General features: G+C 44.4%; 1 protein-coding gene across 1 annotated transcript in view; it reads right to left on the bottom strand.

Annotated features, from left to right (window-relative positions):
* Positions 1-19,313, bottom strand: part of NID1 (nidogen 1) — a 92,638-nt gene that overhangs the window by 22,254 nt on the left and 51,071 nt on the right. The window contains exons 10-12 of the mRNA XM_070471050.1: positions 13,635-13,760; positions 8,838-8,987; positions 7,580-7,702 (exon numbers count right to left, since the gene is read on the bottom strand). Of these exons, the coding sequence (XP_070327151.1) occupies positions 7,580-7,702; positions 8,838-8,987; positions 13,635-13,760 (399 nt within the window). The remainder of the gene's footprint in view (positions 1-7,579; positions 7,703-8,837; positions 8,988-13,634; positions 13,761-19,313) is intronic.

Genomic DNA, 19,313 nt, shown 5'->3' with positions numbered 1-19,313 from the left:
TTTACTCATAGCTGAATAATATTCTACTGCATGTCTACACCACATTTTGTTTACTGCTCATCACTTCATCGACAGCACTGACATTTGTTTCAAGAAACTTTAAGTGTTTCTTAAATGTGTTCTTTTTGTCATCACCAGTTTCTTGATTACCCACACTGAGTCCAGGTCAAAGATATGGGTGATGATCGGGCACATTTACCAGCATATGTGTTTCCTTTTAATTATGGGCTAGTGTTTGGCATGAAATATGGCCTTTCAAGTGTGCAACTCATATCCCGAGGCTGGGAAATACCACTCCATTTGTGTGGAATTGCTGATGAGATGCTATATTCTAGAATAAACAATTCTCAAGTATGCATCACCCCCATCACTTCATGGCTAATAGAAGGGGAAAAAGTGGAAGCAGTGATAGATTTTATTTTGGGGAGCTCCAAAATCACTGCAGATGGTGACTGCAGCCATGAAATTAAAAAAAGCTTGCTCCTTGGAAGGAAAGCTATGACAAACCCAGAGAGCATATTAAAAAGCAGAGACATCACTTTGCCAATAAAGATCCACATAGTCAAAGCTATAGTTTTTCCAGTAAGTCACATATGAATATGAGAGTTGGACCATAAAGAAGGCTGAGTGCCAAAGAATTGATGCTTTTGAACTGCGGTGTTGGAGAAGACTCTTGATAATCCCCTGGACAGCAAGGAGATCAAAGCAGTCAATCCTAAAGGAAATCAACCCTGAATATTCATTGGAAGGAATGATGCTGAGCTGAAGCTCCAATACTTTGGCCACCTGATATGAAGAGCCAGCTCACTGAAAAAGACCCTGATGCTGGGAAAGACTGAAGGCAAAAGGAGAAGTGGGCTCCAGAGAATGAGATGGTTGGATGGCATCACTGACTCAATGGACATGAATTTGAGCAAACTCTGGGAGATAGTGGAGGACAGAGGAGCCCGGTGTGCTGCAGTACACGGGGTCACAAAGAGTCAGACATGACTAAGTGACCGAACAACAACAAAAGCCGCTTCCATACTGACTAGAGCCTAGCCACGACAGCATCCAGACAGGTCAGCATCGCCATGGCCTGTGCAGCATCCCCCATATAAAGAGATGCCCAGACACAGCTGAGAGTTACACTTCAGCCAAACTGAACCATGTCAGCTGCCCTTCTTTTGCAGGCCTTTCCATTCCCTCATCCATTCATTCATTCATTGTGTGACTCCCCCTCCTTCTCCTCGGTGAATCCTGTAAGAATCCGCTCAGGCACGTGCTCCCTCCAGCAAGGCTTCTCAGGCCCTCCAAGAGTTCCCAGGATGCTCTGGGTTCTGGTCACTCTGATGCTGAGATTCAGAGGCTGTTCCTTGTCTGTCTCCCTGAGCAGATTTTAGGCTCTGAGAAGACAGCGAGTGAGAGCATCCCCTTAGCCTTGACTTCGGAAGCACTTCCTGGGCTGGAGTCAGGATGCACATGGGAACCCCCAGGCTCTGCCCTCAAGGAGCTCCTAGTCCGGAGGGAAGAGACCGAGCAAACAATGAGCAAAGAACGCGCAAACGAGCAAACAGAAAGTGACAATCCAGTGAGGCACTGCTTGACAGGAGGGCCTGGGACACAAAAGATACACAGAAGACATCCTTTCTTTTTCTTGGCTGCACCACATGCTTGCAGAATCTTAGTTCCCCAACCAGGGATCAAACCTGGGTCCTTGGCAGTGAGACTATGGAGTCGTAGCCATTGTACCGTCAGGGAATTCCCAAAACATCCTCTCTGTAGGGCTTGGAGAGCAAAGGTGTGGTAGGAGTGCTTTTTTATTTTAATATTTATCGGAAGACTGTGGTTATACAATCCAGGGCAGGGCTGTACTGACTTTTTCTGCTGCAGAGCAGAGAGCAAATATTTGGGTTTTGTGGGCCATAAGATTTCTGTCACAGTTCAATTCTATGGATGTGGCATGAAAGCATTCAAGTTTAATACATAAATGAATGTGTGTTTCAATAAAACTTTATTAACAGACACAAACGGCGGCCACATTTGGCCTGTGGGGGATGTAGCTTTCAACCCTGGCTCTAAGACACTGCTAGTTCCATTAGGGAGAAATCTTATATAAATACTCGTGTATTACTATATTACTGTGTTAATACTATATATATAGTAACAACAGAATAGATAATAATATGTTACATATTTCATAGAATCTCACGTCTGAAAGTGTTTCTGCTCCTCAGTCCCCCCACTTCTGCTCTTGTCAGCGACGCTGGTCGACCAGTGACGTCAGGAGTAACTAGCCCGCTGGTGTGATCTGAGACGAGAGGAGTGTGATGAGACAATGTGCAGGGCTGGAGCTTTGAGTCCTACGCTCCAGCGTTCGTCTGTGACTGCGTTTTCACCAGGCCTTCGCAGCGACATCCGACACTCGGTGTGTGCTGCCAGGGAACGTCGCCTCTGTCTGCACGGCCAGTTCTCACGCCAGCCTGCTGGATGTGGCTGCCCCTTGATTAGCAGCAGCGAGCCCGCCAGAAAAGTGTGTGTTGAGCCTGGCAAGGGGCAACTGGGTCTGCTCGTTTGTCCCAGAGGCTAACAGAAAAACCAAAAAAACCAAAAACAAGGTCCTACCGTACAGCACAGCGAGCTATATTCAATATTCTGTGATACACCAGAACGGTAAAGAATATTAAAAAAAGAATGTCTCCTTGTGTGTAACTGAGCCACCTCACGGTACAGCAGAGATTTGCCCAACACTGTACATCAACTATTTTCGTTCAGTCACTCAGTCGTGTCCAACTCTTTGGGACCCCGTGGACTGCAGCACACCAGGCTTCCCTGTCCTTCACTATACCTCAGTTAAAAAAAAGAAAAAGTATCTGATGTAGGAAGAGCCGAACAAAGATACAAATAAGCCATCCGGTTGATAATGCTGGTCTTGCTCACTCTGAGGTGCAGGGCTTGCTTACTTCCTCAGCATCTTACATCTGTACAGGGTTTTGTCTGTTCACACAGGGCTCACTTAATTCTCACTATAACCCTGTGCAACAGGCAACTATGGCTTCAGGTCAAATGAGAGAACTGAAGTGTGGATTGGCTCCCCCGGGCCACAGCACTAGCACATGCTTTAGCTCAAGCTGGAATCCAGGTCTCTGGATGCCCAGCTTGGCCGCGGGCCCTCTGCACACACATCCCCAGTGCCCAGGACGGCCCCTGCACACTCAGCATGTTACATCCGTGGTCTCTCACACACACACACACACACACACACACACACACTAGCTTAACACACTCACTGAAATTATCTGTGGCCTACGGACTTGTTTCCCTTCCATCACCATCTATATATGGTGCCGCCTTTCCAATCAGAAATCACGCCTGGTGTTCTGTGTACTGTCAACAAAACCAGACTTTGAAGGGAGCAGAGGTACCTCTCTTTTCTGTGGCTGACAGGACTGTGAGCCAATACACTAACTCTCCAGTGATCTAGAATTTCCAGTGGAACTTTGACGTGCTGTATCTTGACCTGACATAACAGTGGGGGGAGACCTCAGTGGTGCCTCAGGAAACGGAACTTCAAGTGTGTTTATGGGAGCTGTGTTTACGATACCACTGTGTTCCTGGGAATGGCTTCTCAGCCTGGCCCACAGCGGCCCCTCCAGGCCACATGGGGAGGGTCCCACTATGGGTGGGGTAAGGGTGGGATGGTAAAGACACATATCCCGTCCTGGCTTCTGGTTGGTACAGTGATAACTGAGGCAAGATTCTCCTTACTCCTTACTCATCTACTCTCTTTACTCATCTCTTTACTTGCTCGAGGGAGGAAGCATTTAGGATATATTTATCTGGGGAACAGCAGGGAGTCTGGGGTGACTTTTCTCAAACTGAGGACAAAGAGAAAGACAGGAGGTCCTTCCATAGACAAACTTAAAGGATAAGAAAGGGATGGCAGAGGGAACTACAGACAGAAACACAAGTTATGCTCCTAAATCTTTGACCCACACAAACTGTGAGGTAATATACATTTACTGTTTTAAGCTGCTAACTCTGGGGGATAATTTGTTTCAGAGAAATAGATAACTAATATGGCAGTTTTCAAACTTCCTGACCATGATCCATAGAAATGCATTCCACTCTGCAATTCAGGACATATACACACACACACACACACACACACACACACACACACACACATGTGCACACAATTCAGTCACGCGCTAGACAAGGATATACAACTATCATTTCATAAGACAAGACTTATTCCTACTGCACATACTCTGCATACTCTATTTTCTTGATTACTGTTTTCTATTTCATTCCATTCCATTTAAATGAAAATGGTAATAACAGCCCACTAAGTTGATTTCACAATCCACACACGCATTTTGGGCAAAGAGTGCAGAAGGACAGCAGAGAACAAGTCATCCTTTTTTTCTGTTTTGCTCATCGTTGGTTGACACTGCAATAGCCATGACCTTAACTGACTAACCTCTAAAGCTAGTTTTTATTTAAAAATCAATCCCCTCTGTATAGAGTAGGTACCAAAAAATGCTGAATATCTAATCCCTACACTTCATTATGTTTGGCAATAGAAGTTTGAATGATACTATACTTAATTTTTTGTCAATATTTCATTAGGTATTTAGTCATATAAAATTAAAAAAAAAACATGATAAAATGTCAGTGTTCCTCTTCCAACTGGAAATACAGTAGAAATATGAGTGCAGCAAGGCTCCCTAACCCCAATTTCCTCTCCTGTCATAGAAGGTAACCTTCATCCTGAAGTTTTGGTTTCCCATTCTCATCTGTGCAGTTTATCATTTTTATTGTGTATGTATACACATATGCAGGTTTCCTTTCATATAAACTTATATTTTATATAAATGTGATCACACTGCCTATACCCTTTTGTGACTATTTTTTTAATAGGTAAGAAGTAAATTTATTGAGAGAGACACACACACAATGAGTGTGGGCCATCTCGAAAAGTGAGAGCTTTGTATGAATACATTTTTTGCCCAACAGACTGTTGAGATTTTTTCATTAGCTCTAGTTCATTCATTTAATTAATTAATTTTGGGGGCCACACTGTATGACTTGCGGGATCCTAGTTCCCTGACCAGGGACTGAACTCAGGCCCATGGCTGTCAAAGTGCACACTCCTAACCACTGGACTACTAGGGAATTCCATTTAGTTCACTCATTTCAACTACTGCTATATATTATTTCATGGTATGAATTGCACCCAAAGTCATTTGTCCATTTCTCCTGTTGGTAGTCTCTTAGATTTTTTTTTCTCTTATAAACAATACTTGATGGAGACATGTATATTTCTAAAGCACATTCTCTCTCAAGCATATAAATAGATGATGAATTTCTTAAGAAAACAGGATTAAATACCAAAACAATCCTAGCCAAGAACTCTGATTGGTTTTATCCTTGTCCCTGGGATCTTTTGGATCCCAGGCTACAGGTCTGGATTTGTCTCTGCATAGTCAACAGAGCCAAGGGGGGCAAGGAGTTGGGTTAAAAAAACAAAAAGGAAAAAATGAAACATCTGCTTCCCTTTGAACTGGAGATGTGCAGGAAGCCTAAGGAAATAATGACTTAGTCATTTCTAATAGTTGCTGGAATGTCTTAATTAATTTCAGGCACAAAAGGTTGGTGCTGCTTGGGTTCCTCCAGGCTGGAGGTTGGTAAATTTTTTCTGTCAAGGGCCAGGTAGTAAATATTTCAGGCTTTGCAGGCCTTAAAGGCTCTGCCACAACTACTGACCTCTGCCTTTGTGGAATGAAAGCAGTTGTAGACTACTCATAAACTAAAGAATCTGAGTGTTTCAACAAAACTTTATTTGCAAAAACACAGGCAGTGGGCCAGATTTGACCTGCAAGTCATAGTTTACTGACCTCTGTCCTAATAGACCAGTAATATGGAGTATTATGTATCAAAATTTAAACTTACTTTAATATTTTCCTCATTTTAGATCCTCAACTGTCCTAAAAACCAGCCACACCAGTCCTGCTGAGAGTATGAATAAATAAATACTTGTATATACCACAGTAGGAATGGAAACTAATGCAGTCATTTATTTCCTTGATAACTATAAAGAACTATGAGCCCCTATGGACCATGTAATTCTACTGGACACTGGAAACATGAAAACAAAATGCATAGGCACCTATGCTCAAGGCATTCAAGGCTAGTGGAGGAGACAGACATTGAAATAGTTCTTAATCACTCAAAAAAGTGGTTATGTGGAAAGTTCCATGTATTTCTTACTGAAACACTGATAAATAAATTTGACCATCAACAGCAGCAACACTTAAAGTAAATACCAACACAACTGGTTAACTCCAGTCAGAGGTGTCAAATGCATCCTTAATCTCATGACAGGTAACCATGTGGTTTGGGGAACTGAATTTGGGTTACAGTCCATTGGGCAGAGTTTGGTCTTACTTTGAGTCTTAGTTCTAGCACTTACTACCTCTGGGATCTTCACTGTGCTTTTACTTCTTTATGTTTTAGCATCTTCTATATAAATAGAAGTAATAATACTACTTACTTTAAAGAGAAGATTAGGAACATTATATGAAGCAGTAGATAAAGCACCCAGCACACAGTAGGCGCCACAGAAAAGGCAGCCAATTTTATGTATTCATTCCAAAGCATTTGTTGAGATCCAGGATCATTCCAGGTACAGAACCAGGGCCATCATTATCCTTATGATCTAATGAGACTATCACAAAAGTCTCAGGTCAGTAAGCAACTTTAGAAGCTGCATAGTCGAGGTATAATAGGTAATACAGACAATTCTGCAGAGTCCTCAGCCTGCCTCTTCCCATAACTGGTGGCCCTTCACCTCCCTCACCCCCACCCCAGCTCTATTTCCCATGACTCTTCAGAACACGCGATGGTTAACACTAGGTGTCAACTCGACTGGGCCACAGAGTGCCCAGATGTTTGGTCAAACATTATCCTGGGGGGTTTCTGTGAGGGTGTTTTTGCCTGAGACTAAGCTTTCACTCTGCAAACTAGGTAAAGCAGATAGCCCTCCCTTACGTGGGTGGGCCTCATCCAACCAGTTGAAGGCCAGAATTGGACACAGATGTGGACCCTTCTCCAAGTAAAGAAGAACTCTCCCTTCTTGATGACCTATGAATGGAGCATGAGCTTTTTGTTGCCTTTGGACTTGAACAGAAATACTGGCTATTCCTGGGTCTCTAGCCTGCTGACTACAGTCCTTGAGACTAACAGACCTCTATAACTGTGTGTGGGTCAATTCCTTCTAATAAATATCTTTATATGTAAATAAACACATTTCTCTCTCTCTCCCTCCCCCCACACACACTTATTTGTTAGATCTACTTCTCTGGAGAACCCTGAATAATACAGACCAGTTCTTATTCTTCTGATCTAGGTGTGGTACCCCCGGAACTGTGCTGTACACAACTGTGCTGCTCAATACCACAGCTGTGCTCTGATCACCCACCTCAGCTCTCCACGAGCTCCCACTACCCACCGTGTCTTCTCTCCCAGGGCTATGGACTCAGTACTCATGGATACAGACAGCAATGACCTACCTATTCCAAACACCCCAGCACCTCACCTCCAGGCACACAATGGAAGCCGTCTCCTTGGTAACCAGGTTTGCAGTGGCACGTGAAGGACCCTGGCGTGTTGTAGCAGAAAGCATCGGGGTGGCATCGGCTTGGCTGGCATTCATCCACATCTGCAAGACAGCCACCAAGCCCAGGGAGAGTGAGATTTCTTCCAGAATTCCTAGTTTACACAATAATATAAGCCACTCGCTCCACTTTTAGGGACCCAATTTCTGATCTGGGAACCATGATTTAAGAACTCACTAAACATTAATTATAAAAACACTGATTCCTCAATTTCTATCTAGTGCATTTACAAATGCATTTCACTTTAATGTTCTCATGAAAAATCAAGCATACAAAAGGAAAAAAATGAAAGGATTTTTTTTTTCATTATTTCCTTCTTATAAATGAGAGCTTCAAAAATGTCTAAGAGTTGGGAGACACATTGACAGAAACTGATTGACAGAAACAGAAAAATCTCAGAGACCAGAGAATATTCATATTCTCAGTAACAAAGAGAAAGTGTTTCAGAAACCATGATCTCTTAGAAAAGCTCAGACTTTCCAGAAATACTCTAGGGTATAATGTTAAGTAATTTTGCAAACCAAGGGACCAGGAAACTATGTTCAGAGTTATCTTATTTCGAGCACCCTGGCCACCAGCGATCGGCTGATCTGAGGTCTGAGAGAATTTTGTGGAGTCATTTATTCTCTGCCTCTGCAGTCAAAAAGGGGATTTAATTTTAGGGGAAGCAAAAAATTAGAGCAGGCCAGATGAACAACTGTATATATCTTATCAAATTAAAGGCTGGACTTTAAGTTACATGTGTAAACAATGTCAGTCTTTTCATGAAAGACAAACAATCTCCTTAGTCCCTAGCAGACAGCAAGCATTTAATTATGCCCGAACAAGCAAGTGACATGGAACAAAACGGGGAGAACAGGTGTCTTCTCCAACAAGACAGAGTGCCCCAAACAACATGCATAATTCAGACTACTAGAGACACAAAATGCAGTCTGTTTACTCAACAGAGTTGAGAGAATTTGTTGTTTAGTTGCTAAGTTGTTTGTGACCCCACGGATTGTAGCCTGCCAGGCTCCTCTGGCCATGGGATTTCCCAGGCAAGAATACTGGAGTGGGTTGCTGTTTCCTAGAGACTAGTTCTCTTGAATTCAGAGGTGGGTGAGTAACGAGCACATGATGAGCATCACCTGGGGCATTTTTTCAGGCGGCACAGAGAGGAAGGTCAGAGCAGCCACGCACCTTTGCAGGCTCGGCCGTCCCCAGAGAAGCCTGGAAGGCAGGAGCAGGTGTAGGAGGAGCCGCCGGTGTAGATGCACTGGGCCCGCTGGGAGATGTCACAGTCATGGAGGCCAGTCTCGCAGTAGTTGACGGGGCGCTGGTCCATGACAGCTTCAGACAGAAAGTTAACACACAGGGTTTAGGCGAGTCCCCTAAGCAGTCCCCAGGCCTTCCGGGCAGTGTAGGCCAACGAGTGGAGACTGTACCTGGGGCCAGACTCCCAGACGTCTCTTCAGGTGCATCCCCTCTCACAGCAGGGTTCTACCCCTGCTCGCCTTTGTTGCCTCCCCCCTGGATCCCGCCTCTGCTAAGTGTTCACAGACTGACCCCACACTGGGTCACACAGCCTGGCTTTCGACCTCAACATCAACCCAGGGCTCTGTCTCAGGCCACTGTCCACACCCAGTGCCCGGAACCCAGCTCCCCCTTCATCTGGATGTGGAGGCGGACCGCTGCAGGCAGACACGCTTCCTGTGTAACTCTGTTGGTGGAGCATTTGGGCCTGAGGATCTGAGACTTCCACACAGTATTTTTTATTTTGGCTCACGGTGCGTGCATGAAGTCACTTCAGTCACGCCTGATTCTTTGTGACCCTATAGACTATAGCCCACCAGGCTCCTCGGTCCATGGGATTCTCCAGGCAAGTATATTGGAGTGGGTAGCCATGCCCTCCTCCAGGGGATCTTCCTGACCCAGGGATCGAACCTGTGTCTCTTATGTCTCCTGCATTGGCAGGTGGGTTCTTCACCACTGAGCCACCCGGGGAAGCCCTTGGCTCACTAGGTGGGAGGAATATTTATTATGAATGCCAAAGTCAAAGTCATCCATTCCCCACCAAGGAAGGAGAAACAAACTTTCCCAGGGAAGTGAGACAGGAAGAGTGGAATGACTGTGGGGTTCCGGGGTGGGAAGCCCTGGGTTTCCACCAGGTGCATATGAGTCCACTATGTGGCTTTGGATAAATCCTATTAACTTCCCAGAGTTGCACTTTCTTCCTCTGTAGAATAGGAATAACTTCCAGCTTTCCAAGCACAGACAGGTCCAGGAGATGGGACTATTATTTTCTAAAGGATCCTGATGACAAGACTCCTAGGATGAGGACTCAGGAAGTAGGCATGTGACACAGAGGCTAGACAATCAGACTCCATCTTGTACTCTTGCCTCAAGATGACAGGCAAGGGTTGAGATGAACTAACTCTAAAAGATGCTTGAAATAATCAAGGAAACTTGAATATGGACTGGGTATTCAATCATGTTAAGAAATTGTTCATTTTGTTAGGTATGGTAACAGCATTGTATTTGTGTTAAAAAAAAATTCGCCCTTATATGTCAGATATATACTATGCATATAATGTGCATAAAAAACTAGTAACTCTAGTTAGATGACAGGATATTTGGGGTTTTCTTTAAAGACTGAAATATACCAGCAAAACACTACCACCCTCCCCAGCAGTAGAAATAGTAGTAATAGGGATGGGAAATAAAATAAGACTAACAAAATGCTTCATAATATGGAAATTGAATAATAGGTATACAGGATTCATTATATTTTTCTATTTTTGTATATGTTTGAAATTTTCCATAATAACAATTTAAGCCTAAAAAAAAGTCAAGGAATGAGGTCTAGGAGGAGATTTCTGATGACTGGTTCAGATACTCCGGGTTCATAAGGTACTTTAACTTCTGGTTTTACAGTTCTAAGGCCCAGGTCAGAGTACTAGCCTTCACAATGTCATAATAGAACCTTTCCTTCCCTCCAAGGAGGCCCTCAATGTTTAGATTATCCTGGATACAAGAGAACTCCTCATCTTTTTCCTCAGTGAGCCTTCCCAAGATTAGTTCCAGTTTATCCTGCCTCAAGGGCTTTAGGAGAGACAGTTCTTAACACTGCCAGAGGACAGGTAAAGAGGAGGAAGCCCTTCAAAGGTCTGGGTCCATGAGAGGTTAGCAAAGTACCGTATTGGTGGATGAAGGCCCAGCCTGTGGGTTTAGCAGCTTAAACTCCTGAAGTTTAAATGTTAACTAACTCCCAAGGAATGGAACAGGGATCACTGAAGCAACTCCTGTGGGCCAGAGGGTTACTAGATTTTAAATTGCTATAAGCGGTCCAAATTTCTGCCTGGAAAACAGAAAACCAGATTACACGGAACCAACCCAAGGACACACTCTGTTTCCTTGAACCCCTCCCATCTTCTCACTTCCCATCGTATCTAACATTCTTCTTTCCTCCAGGGACCTCTCTTGACCAATTCCTTCAGCTCACAAAATGTGAAAAGGACACTTATGGAGAATTGGGGTCAAAAAAAAGGTAGAAAAAATGTATTCAGGCAGAATAACCAGCAAAGGAGTCTCAGTCCTCCTCCATTAAATATTTGTCATTTAAAGTATGTGAGTGATCACTTCACATGTTGTGTTTGCTCCCGCCTCATTTCGCCCCACCCATCATAACAGATAAGGACCTTGCTACAGCCTGGATGGATGGGTCCTGCTCAGCCATCACCTTCATCTATGCTTCTATTTATTTTATTATTATTTGGGGGGCAGCCAAGCTGCGAGGCTTGCGGTACCTTACTCCTCCAACCAGGGGTTGAAACTGTGCTCCCTGCAGTGGAAGCATGGAGTCTTAACCACTGGACCACCAGTTCCCAGGATCCAGTTTTAACAAGGAATTGCAGGAGAGTGAAACTGACCACTAAATTATCCAGTGATGAGCAAAAGTATTTTTTTTTTGCTTTCAGGCAGACTTGGTTTTATCCAGTGAGCCATCACTCTCTGTGGTTAAGTCTCAAAGGAGCCAATTAAAAGAGACAAAAGGCCAAGTAAAATGGAATTGCACAGAGGCTACTGACAGGGGGAGAAGCACTTGAACTCGATGATCTTCAAGTGGTTTTCACACTTGTTTCTGAGCAATGGGATCCATTACTTAAACAAAATGTTACTCAGAATTTCATATATAGGGAAATAGTCTGTCCGTGGCTTACTTGTGTCCTTATTGGCAGATCCTGGGGCATCTCTAAGGGCTCCTTGGGACACAGGAAGCCCGTGGTTCAGTCTAATCACCTCATTTTACAGGTGAGGAACTGAGGCCCAGAGCAGTTAAGTGTCTTCCTCAAAATCAAAAGCCTAGGAGTAGACATTTGCTTACCACCTGTGTTATACCCCACTCTAGCCCTTCCATGAGGGTAGACACCAGGAACGGCTGGAAACAGAAACCCAGGACATCATGCCTCACACATATCTGTTCCAGCATTCGTTCATGTCACCACCCAAGGCTTAAAGGATCTGCTACCCAAGTTTGAGCCGAAATGTAATATAAATGGTACTGCCACAAATATGGAGCTTTGAATCTTCTTCATTTAAAAAAGCAGAGAAAGAAGTCAGGCCAAATTCACAGAAATTGTTGTTTTCAATGGAAAAAAAAAGATAGAGGTAACTTTAGCAGAGCTGAAATCTCAGCTCTGTGCAAAGGGGCCTGGCCATGTCTCAGTTCACAGATGTTTGGGTCATACTCAAAATATGAGAACGGCCTGTTCCCTCCGCCCTCAAGACACCACCTCACCCTGGGACCTTGGCAGCCTCATATGTGTTTCAAGACAGAGCAAACACAAAGCCTGCTAGGGTTTAGTAAACAGCAAGGAAGGGGCAAAGAGATGGTTCATTGATGCAGTGAAAGAGAAATATGTTTTAAATTGGGAATAAATGTTGAGTTCAGATGCCCCCTTCAGCATGCTGCCTTCCAGACCTGGAAATAGCCAAGAATCTTTGAACTTGAAAGTCTTGGAAACTACAGGTCAAAATGCAGCAGTGGGAAGGGGGGGAGGAAATTTAAACAATCTGGCTCTTTGTAGTTGGCCCATCATCACCACCAAAATTATCAATGTAAAGCATAATTAGTCTAATTAATGGCCTTAACTTCTAAGTTAAAAAAAAATTTTTTTTGGCCACATTGCATGGCATGTGGGACCTTAGTTCCCCAGTCAGGGATTGAACCCAGGCCCTCTGCTATGGAAGATGCAGTCTTAACCACCGGACCGTCAAGGAAGTCCCCTTAACCCTTCTAACTTTGATAGGCTATGAAGTTATGCTAGTACTTGTGGTTTGTAAAATGGAAATCCATAAACAAAAAGGCCCCAAATGAGTTTTAGATGCAAACCAAGAGGAATTTAATCAAAGGCAGATAATGACACAAATACCTATAAGGTATTCCCTCCACATGAATCCCAAGGCCACTGATTATAAGGAGAAGCATGTCTAATTGTTTGAATAGCTATTTAAAGAATAATGGAAAGAATTAAAAGGAGTTTTATAAGAAGAGAATGGTATTACTAGTGTAGACAAATAACACTGCTTATGCCTTGTACCTGTGACTCTCCAGGTGGTCAGAAGAAAGGAGCAGAGACTGATTCACCTTTGTAAACTGCCCTCCCCAACAACAAAACCAGGAATCTTCTATCTCAGCCAGGATAATTACTGAGGCTATACCATTCACACAGGCGCTGACATACATCCTATGAACACTCGTTCTGAAAAGTCACCTACTCACAGACATAAAGAACAGACTTGTGGTTACCTGGGGGAGGGAGGTGGGAAAGGGAAGGATTGGGAGTTTGGGATTAGCAGATCCAAACTATTATGTATAGAATAAACAGCAAGGTCCTACTGGGTAATGCAAGGAGCCATATTCCATATCCTGGGATAAACTATAATAGAAAAGAATATGGTAAAAGAACGTAAAAAAAAGTCACCCACAGAACTTACCCACACATGTTCCTGCCTCTGAAAACCGGTAGCCCTCCACACACTCACAGCGGAAGGTTCCTGGGTGGTTATTGCAGATTGCGTGATTGCCACACACCGAGGGCTGCTCTGAACATTCGTCAATATCTAAAGCAAAATTTTGTTTTAAAAGCAGACTTTAAAAAAAACACCTCTCCCAACATCACTATAATAAAATATAAAGTATTTTTGCCTGCAAATGGATCCATTTTAAAACACATTTTTAGTATTCCAAAAGCATCACTAAATATTTTCTTCTGTGTATAACTGGAGACAGTGATCCCAAGGCCCTCCTCATAAATACAACTGTGCTTCTCCCACCTCCCCGCAACCCTTCCCACCTTCCATCTACTGGAGTTAGTTGACTCCACTAGTATCAGATGGGCAAATCTGTGTTAGAAAGATGTGCAGACAAGTCTCCAGCCTCTGAATAAGGTTCCTAAACTACAAACTGTAATTAAATATGCTCTGGTGGTGCTAGTGGTAAAGAAACAGCTTCAATGCAGGAGACATAAAAGATTCAGGTTCAGTCCTTGGGTGGGGAAGATCCCCTGGAAGAAGGCATGTATTTTTGCCTGGAGAATCCCATGGACAGAGGAGTCTGGTGGGCTACAGTCCATGAGGTTGCAAAGAGTCAGACATGACTGATCACGCACGTGCCACCATCCTGAGTTTAATGCACTAAAAGGCAAACCATTAACTCATAAGATTAAAAGTGATGTTCTCTCATAGGACAATTCTGAGGTCATCAAGTGGTGTGACGGGAACAAAACAATGCACATTTCAAAGCTGAACACATACATACATATACATGTGTTAGTTGCTCAGTTGTGTCCGACTCTTTGTGACCCCATGCACTGTAGCCCGCCAGGCTCCTCTGTCCATGGAATTCTCCAGGCAAGAATACTGGAGCTGAACACGGCTAGGTTCAAATCCTTCCTCCTTTGGTGATTAGCTTGTGTGGTCCTGGAGACGCTGCCAAACTACTCTGCCTCAGTTTCCCTGTTAGTAAGTACATACACTACTATTCATCTTAAGAAGTCCTTCTGAAGATTACAGAAAATAGATGTAAGCCTAACCCGCTCAAGAAATGTACCTATTTGGACTTGCCTGGTGGTCCAGTGGTTAAGACTTCATGCTTCCAGTGCAGGGGCATGGGTTTTATCCCCAGTTGGAAAACTAAGATGTCTCATGTCATGTGGTATGGCCAAAAAAAGAAAAAATAAATAAAAATAAAAGAAATGTGCCTATTATTAAGTGTAATACCTATACCACCAGCGTGGGGATGTTCTATTTCTAGGAACACAGGCCTGGATGGCCATGGCATTGGGAGGCCAGTCTGTAGTTACCACTACAGTAAGGCCAGTGGGCCCAGACAAAAAATCAAGCTGGTCTGTCATCACCTTGGTTACCTGCCCACTGATGATCTGAAATAAACCGTCACACAAGATGCCTCTGTGCCAACCTCATTCTCAGGGTGTAGTTACTGCTGGCATTTTTTGAACTCCTGGAGATGCATGTGAGGAAGATTTCACAACGGCTGAGACCACACAACTCCCCTCCCCTCTCAGCCTCCCCTCCTCAATTCCATAACATGAATCCTGCTTGTGCATCCATCTCCAATGGCCTGTCCAGCCAGTCTCTTCCCTGATGAGGCAAAAGTCCTGCTGTCTTATTAGACAGTGTCACACAACACAAGCATTTTTGCCACTTCAGCCCCACAGTTGGACCTACACTCAGACAAAAACACAAACCAGATGGCATTCAGCTTTTTGAAACTATACTGCAACGTACATTTCTGTGATATGCTTAAGATATAAGATCTCATATCACTTATATGTCTAAACTATGGCACAAATGAACCTAGCCACAAAACAGATCAGACCAGTCAATCCTAAAGGAAATCAATCCTGAATATTCATTGAAAGGACTGACGCTAAAGATGACGCTCCAATACTCTGGCCACCTGATGTAAAGAGCCGACTCACTGAAAAAGACTCTGATGCTGGGAAAGATTGAGGGCAGGAGGAAAAGGGGGTGACAGAGGATGAGATGGTTGGAGGGCATCACTGACTCAATGCACATGAGTTTGAGCAAACTCCAGGAGACGGTGAAGGACAGGGAAACCTGGTATGCTGCAGTCCATTGGATCACAAAGAGCTGGACACGACTTAACAACTGAACAACAGCAATAAAACAGAAACTGACTCACAGACACAGAGAACAGACTTGTGGTTGCCAAGAGGCAGGGTGTGAGGAACAGACTGGAAGTCTGGGGTTGGAAGATGCAAACTATTACATTTAGAATGGATAAAAACTAAGGTCCTACTGTATAGCACGGGAAACTATATTCAATATCCTGAGATAAACCGTAATGGGAAAGAATATTAAGAAAGCAAACTATATATGTGTATAACTGAGTTCTTTATGGTATAGCAGAGATTGGAACAACACTGTAAGTCAACTATACTTCAATTAAAAAAAAAAATCTACAAGATGTCAGACCAGGGGACAAGTCTAGGCACCGCTGGAAGGTTACAAAACAAAGCCCCTCCAAAGCCCCCTCTTAAGAAGCTGGAGCTGGGCTGGGGTAGAGGGATATTCAGCAAGTGTGGCTTCCCAGCTCTATCCACCAGCTGCTGCCTCAGCAACATGGGGGGAAAAGCTCGTTCTGACTTTATTGTCTCTGCACTGCAGCTCTCAGAGGACACCCCGGGCCCAGATGTCTGGACACCCCGTGCAGACTGCAGGGCTCCACAGCCGAGACTTAACTGCCAGAGCACAGAACAGCAGTGTTCAATCACAGGGACAGAACGCAATCACCAGGGGAAATTTTCCAAGTTTCATTCCCCCCCCCCGGAAGGTTTTTTAAAAATTATTTATTTATTTGGCTGTGCTGGGTCTTAGCAGTGGCACGTGTGATCTTTAGTTGCAGTATGTGGGAATCTTAGCTCCTTGACCAGGGGCGGAACTCAGCCTCCCTGCCCTGGGAGTGCAGAGTCTTATCCACTGGACCACCAGGAAAGTCTGCCGCTGGAAGGTTTATGGAAAGGGAGACTGCATGTTTCAAGAAAGTTTCTTAGGACCATTTGAAGGATGGTCTCTGGCAGGTCCTACCAGGAGAACCACTGGCAGATAGGATCTGGGGGCTCCTGGGATGAGGAAGGGGATGGTCCACGAGCACCACTCCCACCTCCATGCAGGTCTACACATAAAATCCAAGCTGGGTGATGCCTTTTTTTTTTTTTGGTACAGCAAAACCCTAGCAATCTCCCTGCTAATATCTCACGGTCTTTACAGTTTGGAAACTCTTTGAATGCCTGATTGAAACCCTCTCTCCTATAAGTGGAGGCTAGGACTCTAATCTATTCTTCAGCAGAAACAATGAACTAGTGATAACTGTTCCTTGTGGAATATATCACAATATCTCCTTGAAGATGATTGTTCTTGTGTGTGTGTGTGTGCATGCATATGCTCTCAGTTGTGTCCAACTCTTTGCAACCCTGTGAACTATAGTCCTCCAGGTTCCTCCGTCCATGGAATTCTCCAGGCAAGAATACTGGAGTGGGTTGCCATTTCCTCCTCCAGGGATCTTCCTGACTCACGACTGGAACCTGCGTCTCTTCCGTCTCCTGCATCGGCAGGCAGGTTCCTCACCACTGAGCCACCTGGGCAGTCCATTACTGTTCTTACTGGTCAATATCTGGACAACATTTTCTCTAGAAGGAGATTTCCTCTCAAATAAATCATTCCCTAACCCAACAGGAAGATCCTGAATTATTCTTATAATCACTGCTTCCGTTTTGACTTTTTTTTCTGAGTGGCTACTTTTCACATATTTTCAAAAACTCCAACAAATAAAAGTTTCTCCAGTGTGTCCTCCTCATAAATGCCAGGCTCTGGGAGGAGAACAGTCTCAGGACAGATTTGTTAAATGCCTTGAGTGCACTCAAAATTACTCAATGAGAGATTGTCCAAAACTCTCTCTTACAGCCTCCCAACTGAGAAATACAGGGAAGTCGTCCTACCAGGCATCAGAGCTCTGATGCAACTGGAAATCTTCTCCAAATTACCTTGGATGGTCACCCTGCAGTGTCCAACCAACCCCATCCTTGTTCTGGACGTCATCTATCATTATGTCAATGCTACACACACTGAATGACAAAAGTCTATCCTCATTCTTCTCTTCTGGGGCACTTTCCGGGTCAAAATAACATGTGAAGTGATCTGCTTAATGCAATTTCCTACCAACAGCCTGGTGTCTCAATGCATTAATACTATGAGGCTTATTCTCATGACCCAGAACAAAAAGTGGCAGGACTGGGAACAGACTCGCATTCCATGGTGCAAATCTGCCACGTTGAGGGCTAATCACAGGGCAAAACCAAGGACACATGAACGTGTCTTCATGGGCGAGGATGTAAGAAGGGTTTCCAGGGCAGCAACACATCAATCCATAAAGCACGGCTGGTTGTGCCTCGGGAGATGAAGCAGCCAGCCAAAGCAGAATCAGCCAAAGGTTATGGCTTCAGTGACGCAGGCACGGCGACCCACTCCAGTACTCCTGCCTGGAGACTCCCTTGGACAGAGAAGCCTGGTGGGCTACAGTCCGTGGGGTCGCAAAGAGCTGGACACGACTGGAGCGACTGTGCACTCATGCACGTGAGGCTTCAGCAGTTGGAGAAGATGACTCCACGTTTTATTAATGTTCAGTTTGCTTAGGAAGCTGAAGCTGGGCTGCATAAAGACTACAGAGTTGGAGGCTTCTGCTGGAGAGATGGGGTCACCCCATCTCTGTGTGTTGTCTGGCAGGGCTCTGCTCACATACACACGGGATCCTGCTGCTCTAAACCAGCCTGAGCCAATTCAGCCATTCAAGACTGGTGGGCTCTCCGGAGAAACACTGGGAAACTGAAGATCAGAGATGAGTAGGAACTATGTCCCCTACGCAGTGGTATGTCACAAGGGAAACAAGGCTCAGACTGAATTCTATCACACGGACAAAGTTATCAGCAAGCTGGCTGAACAATCGTACAAGCTGCTCCCATAAGCCTAGCTTCTGTTCTTCATCCTTTCAGATGTTCCAGTGAGCACCATTCAGAAATTTCCCTCTGAAGCCAATGCAGCCTGATCAGTTAACCCTCACATTAAATCAGCACATGAAAGCTGCCATTAATTGGAGGCATTCATTGGATTCAGTTCAGTGGATTCCAGACCAGAGGCATCATTCCCATACTCCAAATTCTGCTGGGCTCCCCAGATTATTTTGGCTGCAGTCATTCAAGGGGGCTGCTCATCATTCTAACTAAACAGACACGTGCACACTACCCATTTCACTAGGGAAGCTTACCTCTAGCATCGTTTACATTTGTTGGTGAGCCTACCGTGGCAGGTTAAGGAAGCATTCGACATTGTGGGTTTTTGTTTTGGTTTTTGGCCACAAAGCTCAGCTTGTGGGATCTTAGTCCCCCAGTCAGGGATCAAACCTGTGCCCCTTGCAGTAGGAGCTCAGAGTCCTCACCACTGGACCACCAGGGCATTCCTAGCATTTGATGTTCTTCCACTAGTTGCATCTGTGTGGATTTTCCATCGAGATAGGCGTCAACTAACTGTGTTTCGGTGGTGAATTAAAATTTAGTAACAAACATAAATATCAAGCTG

The sequence above is a fragment of the Odocoileus virginianus genome, chromosome 7 (assembly GCF_023699985.2).
Source record: "Odocoileus virginianus isolate 20LAN1187 ecotype Illinois chromosome 7, Ovbor_1.2, whole genome shotgun sequence".
Taxonomy (NCBI): domain Eukaryota; kingdom Metazoa; phylum Chordata; class Mammalia; order Artiodactyla; family Cervidae; genus Odocoileus; species Odocoileus virginianus.
Note: the sequence above shows the minus strand (reverse complement) of the source record. Positions and strands in the feature narration are given on the sequence as shown.